Source organism: Helobdella robusta (genome assembly GCF_000326865.2).
Source record: "Helobdella robusta unplaced genomic scaffold HELROscaffold_52, whole genome shotgun sequence".
Classification (NCBI taxonomy): Eukaryota; Metazoa; Annelida; class Clitellata; order Rhynchobdellida; family Glossiphoniidae; genus Helobdella; species Helobdella robusta.
This window is the reverse complement of record NW_008705269.1, coordinates 177,607-187,482: the sequence shown is the minus strand read 5'-3', so window position 1 is coordinate 187,482 and position 9,876 is coordinate 177,607. Positions and strand designations below refer to the sequence as shown.

The 9,876-nt window shown below is 31.5% G+C and overlaps 1 protein-coding gene across 1 annotated transcript in view; it reads left to right on the top strand.

Moving 5' to 3' along the window:
• Window positions 1-9,876, top strand: part of HELRODRAFT_86576 (hypothetical protein) — a gene marked incomplete at both ends in the record, with an annotated part of 38,909 nt that overhangs the window by 13,357 nt on the left and 15,676 nt on the right. Inside the window, 7 exons of the mRNA XM_009027938.1 lie at window positions 1,109-1,182; window positions 2,683-2,835; window positions 3,015-3,095; window positions 3,291-3,368; window positions 5,343-5,459; window positions 9,523-9,624; window positions 9,681-9,847. Coding sequence (XP_009026186.1) covers window positions 1,109-1,182; window positions 2,683-2,835; window positions 3,015-3,095; window positions 3,291-3,368; window positions 5,343-5,459; window positions 9,523-9,624; window positions 9,681-9,847 — 772 coding nt within the window. The remainder of the gene's footprint in view (window positions 1-1,108; window positions 1,183-2,682; window positions 2,836-3,014; window positions 3,096-3,290; window positions 3,369-5,342; window positions 5,460-9,522; window positions 9,625-9,680; window positions 9,848-9,876) is intronic.

Here is a 9,876-nt window from a genome sequence, read left to right as displayed (position 1 = left end):
GAATTTTTTTCATACACAAACTTAGCAAATTAAAATCACACAAACCCCTCAAATGACGCTGAATTTCTTCTGAATCGCCATACTTGTAAATAAAAATAATTTTCTCAATCGGATAGAAGTTAACTAGCACGCATACGTGCAGCCTGGAATAAATGGCATCTCCTTGCCTCTATATTGATGCGGCGTGACATCCCACTACCACTACGATCAAGACTTTATAAATCTGTGATACGTCCGGTGTTATTATATGGTGCAGAAACATGGCCAATGACAACCAAACTGGAACAACAACTTCAACGAACCGACATGAAAATGCTCCGATGGATGCAACAAATTAGTCTGAAGGACTACATCAAATCTACCGAAATCCTGCGTCGTGCTGGTTTAGATGATATAAAGGACGAATGCCGGCAACACCGTCTGCGGTGGTTTGGTCCTGTCAAACGAAGTGGAAACAGTGCCATAAGTTCTCCTGCAGATGTTGAAGTACCTGGCACACGTCCCAAAGGCCGTCCAAAAAAGTCCTAGTCGCAAACAATCGAGCAAGACATGAAAGCTCTAAATTTAAATGAAATGGATACAACTGATCGTCTAATTTGGCGTAGAAAGTTGATGGCAAAGAAAACAACGTCCTACCTCGGGAAACCGGGTCTCTGGACGCAAAACGAAGATTGATTGGATAGAAGTTAACTTTTAACCTTTGTGCTATTGTCGTCAAAATTGAGCCGACCATTTTTTTTTGGCTTATCATATCAACTTTTTTGTCAAAAAAAAAACGGTACATTTGCGATGAAAACAAAGCGATTTTCTTACAACGTGGGGTGCACTGGTCTATTTGCTCGAATTCATATAAAATTGCAAGATGTGCATTTGACACTACAATAAATAGTTTAAACTAATTTTTGTTTTTTCATTGAAAATTCTGTATTTTTGTCCATGGTGATTCTAACTATTTGTATCACTGACGAGTTGAAAAAGAAAAAAATGAATAAAAGCAATCGACTGAAACGAAAGACATAAAAAATGTTCAAACTTTTTGAAATGAGAAATTAATTTGGGATATATATTTTTTGGAAGATGTTTTAAATTTTATAAAATTTGTTGATAGAATGTAGGTCTATATCAATGGGACAAGGTCAGGAGATTCATGCAAGAAATTTGTTAAACCTTTTTGTGACTAACGTTAGAAAATTATTGATTTTTTTATTTAAAAAACAAACGAATTTTGATGGAACATAAATATTTTAAAAAGTTTTGAAAAAGTGATTTTGTTTGTCAAAATATTTAGAAAACACAGCGTAAGAATAGATTCTTTTGTATTAGGTATAAAAAACAGCTAATGATAATAATTATGAAAATGTAGGCTTTGTGTTAAATATTCACAGAGTTGGCATATTTGCATTTTTTTTAGCAAAGAGAGTAGAGAGTAAAATTTTGCATCGATAACCTAGAAAATAATAAATTTAAGCAGTTGGGAAGAGATGATGAGAACTGCAAGGCTTAAATGGAAACAAATTAAAGGAAATATACTGAATGAGGTGGCTGTTAATAAAAACGGTCTTATATGGTTTAACAAAACGGTCAGTTTGACAACAAAATGTTTAAAATGGATTTCAAATGTAACTTTGAAAATAATAGAAAATTTAAAAAAAGTTTAAAGCACTAATACAGAATACTAATAATATAAATACAGAATTCAGAAGAATCAACAACACACAGATTTCAGAAGAATCAACAACACAAGCAGCAAATTTAAACACGTGCTAAATGATGCATCACCCACAAAGGCGGAAATCAAATTTTCGTATTTGAAGTCGGTCACTGCGCGCACTGCAAAACAGGACTAGGCGCTTTTAAATGAAGAACAACACTAACAAATAAAAGCGTAAATGAAAAACATAAACAACTATAAAAAAAACTTCTTAAGGTTCTGTGAATACTATTTTAAAATATACAGGTAAAATATGAGACTCAGGATAACTTTTGAAATTTCAAAACAAATAATACGTAAATTGCAAACTTGAAGAACTTATCAGGGAGAAGAGAAACGAAATAACTAAAAAATGGAAAGTTTATTGCAGTGAATTATATATAAAAGGTGAAAAATAAAACGTGGAGAACAACAAGATTCATAAAAAAATATAACTGTACTATTTAAATTAGTATTGAAAAATTTAGCAGTGATATTGGAAATTGGAGAAAATAAGCTGATAAAAATATGCATGTGATATACACAACAATATGAGAAACAGGTAAATAGACAGAAGAGGTGACATATTTTACATGCCAACAAACTTTTGCTAAAAAAAATAATAATGTAAGGGCTTACAAAGAAAGCAGAAGGCGAGATAACAATGAAAAAGAGTGTAGGTTTCACAAAGGAGAGAAACAAGAATACCTATTACTAACCTCGGGATAATTTTACATTGGGCAAAAAGTCACTAACAATCCGTATACATGTATTTATTAGATGTAATAAATAAAATCTACGACAATATCTCATTGAGTTACTTGCTTGACTTGGATTTAATATATATATTTCTCATTTATTATCATCATGTAGTTTTTAATTCATTAATAACTGTTTCCCAACTTAACAACGTCATAATACCACGCTAAATTTTTTTGTCAAATAATTTTTTTACTCATTTAAATAATAAAAATAATGATTTAATTATGAAGGGAGGTTGGGCTCTTTTACAAAATTGTCATCTTGCTCTTGCCTTCATGAATGAACTTTTCGATATGATGGTAAATATGGAATCGTGCCATGAAAATTTCAGGTTGTGGTTAACAACTGAAGTTCATCCATCCTTTCACGTTGGATTATTACAGGTTATTCAAACATAAGAATCTAAATAACATAAACTTTGTACTCAAATAAAATTCAAAGGCACATAAAAGTTTTTCATGTACAATAAACACTCAGATATTTTTTAAATGTAGATAGACTTACATAATTTGTTGTGCTCTTATTTTTTTTTTAAATAATTGCCACTTTTAAAAACATTTAGATGTCAATTAAATACACAAACGAGCCACCTCAAGGCATCAAGGCAGGTCTTAAAAGAACATATATGAGCAATGTTAATCAGGTTCATTTTTATCTTGTCTTTCAAATGTTTTTTATTTCAAAAATTACTTTTGTGTTTTTATTGTTTTTTATTATAAAATGCTTCAATTTATTAAAATTAAAAGAAATGTTCTACTCTCTCACGTTACAATAAATATAAGTTAATATTTAAAGCGTTAATGTGCAAGCAGCTTAAATTACGAAAATAATTAAAAAGGATCTTTTGGAAGCTACAACTCTTCAACAATGGAGACCGATGCTCTACGCAGTTTCATTTTTACACACCGTTGTGCAGGTTTCAATACAAAACTTCTTTCAATTGAAATACGCTTTTTTCTCAATCATAAAGTTTTTTCGATCGCATCTTTCACATATTATAGAAGTCAAGATATTAGTTTAGCGATCTCTTTAATATTTTATAAAAATTTTTGTTTGAAACATTTGAATATTAACCATTTATTTATAATTCTGAATCCTAAGTAGCTACTTTTGAACTCACTCGAATAAAATGATAGAAGAGACTTGTTCGAAACCGTAGAAAAAAAATTTTGTTAAATTATCCTATCATTTGTTCATCGTATAAGCAGCAACGTAGATAATGAGCAATTTTTTAATTTTTTATAGCTCTCAATTTTGGACAATGACGTTGAATTCAATCGAGGATTGCATATTATTGCACATATTTATAAGTTAAAAAACACGATCTTAAAAAAATTACAGAATAAAAAATAAAAATTAAATTCATAAAATTTTCTGAAATCGGAGTTCGGTGTCTTAAAAAATTCTGACTTCAGAAGTTTTGACTCCGGCTCTAGGAAAAATTTCCTACCCCACCGACACTAAAATTGCGACAGCCTAGCTAATGCCACATATTTTTGTACAAAAACCACACATTCAACTCAGAAATACACAGCTCAAAGCTAATAACATCACGCCAAATACATTTACTAATCCGGTAATGAAACTAACATTTAGTATTTGATTTGAAGTTTGCAAAAATCAATGCATTTGGCAAATACTAGGTACACGGGTACAATGTAAGTTAAGTGTCGAGTTAGTTACTGTTTTTTTGTTGTGTATTTTAGAACATGTACTAGTTTTGTGAAAATTAGTTTTTGGCAATTTATTTATGTAAACAAAACATGGTTGCATAAATTAAGATTTTTCGATTTTCTGCACATTCATGATTTGAAGAATTTTCAACTGGGTATTGTCTTCTTCCTAGTTCTTTGAATTTTTTTCTTACAATTGTTTTAACTTGTATAATCATCGTGCTTGTAAATTTTTAAAATCATAGCAATCATTACGAGTCAGAAAATTAATTAATTTTTTTTAATTTTTTATTTATTTTATTACGAATGTTTAAAAAGCGTGACTAATTATTTTTTTGTTTTTCCATTATGACGTTCTGTCAAGCCGAATAATTTTTACAAATCATTTTTTACCTAACCAGTTTCATATCACGACATAGGTTGTATCAATAGCATAGTTTCACGCAATCACGCAAGTATGGTAGTTTTTCTATTTCGGACTAAATGGCAATAAACATTTTATTGCGCATCAAACAACATCACACGAAAGGGCACTGTAACTTGTAAACCGATTTATTTCATTATCTAGATGTTATTTTTTACCATGACAAAATAGCGTCACAAAATTGACAAGGACAAATTTTTAGGAAATAACACAAAAAAAATTATTTCAGTCTAAATTGTTAATTTTAACTAATATTTATATGGTAGTAAAATTTATAATTTGAGGTAAAGTTAGGTAAAGTGCCTGGTACTGATATCTCCGTAACCGGCTCGACTACAAAGAGATCCCAGTCTATCACATGCAATGTGTTTGATGCTTTATTTCACGTCCATTTGCAGGCACTGTGTGTTTCTTGTTTATGCCTAGGAGAATTGTTGAAAAAAGATTTGTAATAATAATAATAATAATATCTGTTAACAATGCCATAAAAAATTATAGCTCTTCGTTATTTTTATCTGAAATTGTTTGTTTCTAAAAGAAGGTTCAGTATTTTTGAGTGTAAATCAAAAGTAAACAACTTACAATTTGAAAATATGTTACCGCTATATTTCGTGAAAAATATTTTTATTAGTTAACCAATTTTTTATGTGTGTGCAATTTTCTCAGTTTATAATCAAGCAGTTGTTGAGATGATTTCTTTATCACATTATCGGTTGCCTGATTGATACTATTTTAATCCAGTTTGATTCTCAATAAAATGATTTTGATTATTTGTTCTTTGTTTAATTAACAGGAAAGGAGAAAATTTGGACCTCTTGGTTGGAACATTCCGTATGAATTTAATTTATCCGACTGGTCAGCCAGTGTGCAGTTCATTCAAAATCATTTGGATGATCTAGATATAAAAAAAGTAGTTTTACTATTCATTACATTATAAATTGTTATAATATATTTATTTATATATTTATATTTGAATGATTACTTCTATAATAAATATATATATATATATATATATATATATATATATATATATATATTATTGAAACATTTATGAAGCGCTAATTAAACGAATCTCAAAAGCGCTATCTAACAAAAACTGAACTTAACATATTTGAAACAACAAACGAAAAATCATAATGCATTGTACAGAATTAAGATTAAAATTTGGTCATAAACAGAAAAGTAATCGATTCAATATAACGAAAATACAAAATAATATGTAGAACATATATATATAAATTATGTGTATATATATATAGAGAGACCACAATTTTTTACGATATTCTATAAATTCTAAGTTCACTTTGACAAAGTGAATATTTCCCTCTATAAATTAAATTGCACTTATGATGATTCATTCGGAATCGAAATATGGCCTTATTTGCAGCATGAATTTGGAAAATAAGTTTATTTTGAATTTTAATAAACTAAACGTTCTCCAAAAAACTTTAGTAAGAAAAATAGAAAAAACGAACTACAAACATATTAACACCAAACATTTGTAAACATTGTTTAATATATACGTATATATATATATAATATATATGTGAATTATATATAATATATATAATTAAAAAATACATATAAAATATCCGCTGCAATAATCAAAATGCTCATTTGCAAATTGTGCTATATAAGTAATGCTGTTTTTATTTGTTAGAATCAGATATCATTGTAGAAAGCAGAATGTTGTAAATTTTTTTTATATGATTAAGTTAGAAAAGATGGATTTGTAGATTATAGAGTGGAGTTGGTGGTTGGATGATCTAGTTGAGCTGGGAATTTTTGGCGATCGTGCGGAATTTATATAAATAAATAAATAAATAAATATATATATATATATATATATATATATATATATATATATATATATATATATATAAGGGATTTAGAATTTCCGACTTGCTCTCGCAAGTACGGTTGGCCAGTACGAGTACATAAAGTACACCATTTCTCACTACGATATATACATACATCTGCTGTCTTCAGGAGACCCGATGGAAATCGAATGGTGTTTGTCATGTCAACTCAGACAAAAAAAAATATAAACCATTCTGGAATGGTTAAAAGACGGCCAGAAATGGTGTTGGAATTTTTGTCAGAGAACTGCTAGCCCAAGAAGTACTGGATTTTAAAAGGATTAATTCACGTCTTATGTGGATCAAGCTTCGCCTAGAAAAGCAAACAATGATTATTTTTTCTGCATACACACCACAGACAGGCGAATCAGAAGAGATGAAAAATGACTTCTGGGCTGCGTTCTCTGACACCATCTCAACAATACCAAAATCTGAAACAATCCTGATTGGAGGCGGTCTCAATGGCCACGTTGGAGAGAAAACAGATGGTTTTGACAACTTACATGGCGGTTTTGGCTATGGAGAACGGATTGAAGATGGCAACCGCATCTTTGAGTTTGCTGAAAGTCACGGGTTTTGTTTATTGAACACATATTTTAGAAAAAGGTTGGAACATTTCCTAACATACAAAAGTGTGCCATTAGCAACAACACCGAAGGCTATTCAAAAATGTCAAAATTATACCTGGCGAATCATGTGTCGCCCAACATAGACTCCTTGTGGTAGACCTGGTTTTTGAAAGTCAAAACATAAGTCTAAACAAAATGTCTCGGAGAATCAAAACGTGGAAGCTGAAAAGCAATATTCATCGATAAAAATTTCAACAAATTGTCGCAACACAGTTAGACCACCAATCGCAAGCCAGTACAGATTGGAGTACATACAAAAGCGTTTTGATGAACGCTGCGACTACAGTTTGTGGGAAAACTGGTACAAAACGTCAGCATGAACGTGACACTTGGTGGTGAAATGACAGTGTACAAAATGCAATAGCTGAAAAGAAAGTTGTATACAAGCAATGGCGAATATCAAAGTCTGTTGATGACCATAAAATTTTCCGTGAGAAGAACAACTATGCAAGACGTAAAGTCGCACTGGCTCAGACAGATCAGTACAGAGAGTGGCTCACTAAAAGCAAAGGTGAACAAATGAAATATTTGTATCGTATAGTAAAACAAGCGAAGCGTACGAAAAAAAATATAGTTGGTACCTCATGTATCAAAAACGACTAAAATGAGATGGTTCTTGAACAAGATGAGATCAAGTTACAGTGGAGAGAATACATCAACCGACTGTTAAATGAAACAAATCCCATCAATGTCAACTTTGACGCTCAATCCATCGAAGATCCGATTCCAGACATCACTGTAAAGGAGCTTACAAAAGCTCTGAAAGTTATGAAGGATGGAAAGGCAGCAGGGCCCTCTGGACTCACAAATGACATTATCAAAGCATCTGCTACTGCAGGTATTTAAACGTTACTATAACTTTGTCGTGAAGTGTGAAGAATGTCGACAATGTCGACTGAATAGAACTACAGCATGAAAGTTCCGCTATACAAAGGCAATGGTGATCTATTGGGGTATACATCTGTTAGAACGCACTCTGAAAATTGTCGAGAAAATCATTGAGAAAAGATCAACGTCGTGCACCACAATCGGAAATTATCAATTTGGTTTCCTAACGGGGAAATCAACAATTGATGCAATTCACATCCTTCGGCAACTAAGATTCTCAAATACTAAGATTCTCGTCAGCACAACGGTTGGAAACACAGATGCATTTGACATCGGCGTTGGAGTTCACCAAGGCTCGATTCTCAGTCAACTGTGTAATTTATAACTATGATGGAAGAAATCACAAAGCCTATATACACTGGTGACATTTGAAATCTAATATATGCTAATAATATCGTTTTAACAGCCACGTCTGAGCAGAATGCAGTCCAGATGTTTGAAGATTGGAACACCAGACTGGCCGATCATGGATTCAAATTCAACATCAGCAAAACCAAAGCAATAAACACTGGTGAACCCATCCAATCCACAGCTACTGGACGATGGCCCTGTTCAGTTTGTAAAGCTGGTGTAGGTAACAATTCAATCAAGTGTCAGCAGTGTAACCAGTGGTGTCACAAACGTCGTTCAAAAATAATTGGTAATTTATCTAAAGTGTCCAATTTTGTTTGTCTTGCTTGCATCAATCCGCAACAACAAATTCGAAATAGCACTGTTTTTGAAGCCATTAAGGTAGAGAAAGTCACATCGTTTCAATATCTAGAGAATGTTCTAGATTGTAATGGAACGGCTGAAGCTGCCGTTCGAGCACGCATACGTGCAGCCTGGAATAAATGGCATCTCCTTGCTTCTGTATTGATGCGGCATGACATCCCACTACCACTAAGACTTTATAAATCAGTGATACGTCCGGTGTTGTTATATGGTGCAAAAACATGGCCAATGACAACCAGACTGGAACAACAACTTCAGAACCGATATGAAAATGCTCCGATGGATGCAACGGATTAGTCTGAAGGACCATATCAAATCTACCGAAATCCTGTGTCGTGCTGGTTTAGATGAGATAAACGACGAATGCCGGCAACACCGTCTGCGGTTGTTTGGTCCTGTCAAACGAAGTGAAAACAGTGCCATAACTTTTCTTGCAGATGTTGAAGTACCTGGCACACGTCCAAAAGGCCGTCTAAAGATGTCCTGGTCGCAAACAATCGAGCAAGACATGGAAGCTCTATATTTAAATGAAATGGATACAACTGATCGTTTAATTTGGCGCAAAAAGTTTATGGCAAATAAAACAACGTCCTATCTCGGAAAATGGGTCTCTGGACGCTAAACGAAGATTGATTGATGTATATATATGCATATATATATATATATATATATATATATATATATATTTATATATACCTGACAAAATATATATATATATAATATATATATATATAATATATATTATATATATAATATATATTATATATATATATTATATATATATAATATATATATATATATATAATATATATATATATATATATATATAATATAGTATATATATATATATATATATATTAAAACAAATTTTTTTTTGTTCTAGGGTGTTTCTTGGGTAACTGTAAGATATATGCTAAGTGAAATTCAATACGGAGGCAGAGTTACAGACGATTATGACAAAAGGCTTTTAAATACTTTTACAAAAGTATGGTGATTGATAATTCATAGCATTAACAAATTTAACAAGTTGTTTTTTGTCAGGTATGGTTTTCGGAGAGCATGTTCCAAGATTCATTTCAATTTTATAAAGGTTACCAAATTCCTGGCAAGCTGAAAAAATTAGAAGATGTTCGCAATTACATTAATAACAATCTATCGTCTGTTGATCCCCCAGAAGCTTTTGGACTTCATGCTAATGCAGGAATAACGTAACAATTTTGTGCTTTTAATTTTGAAT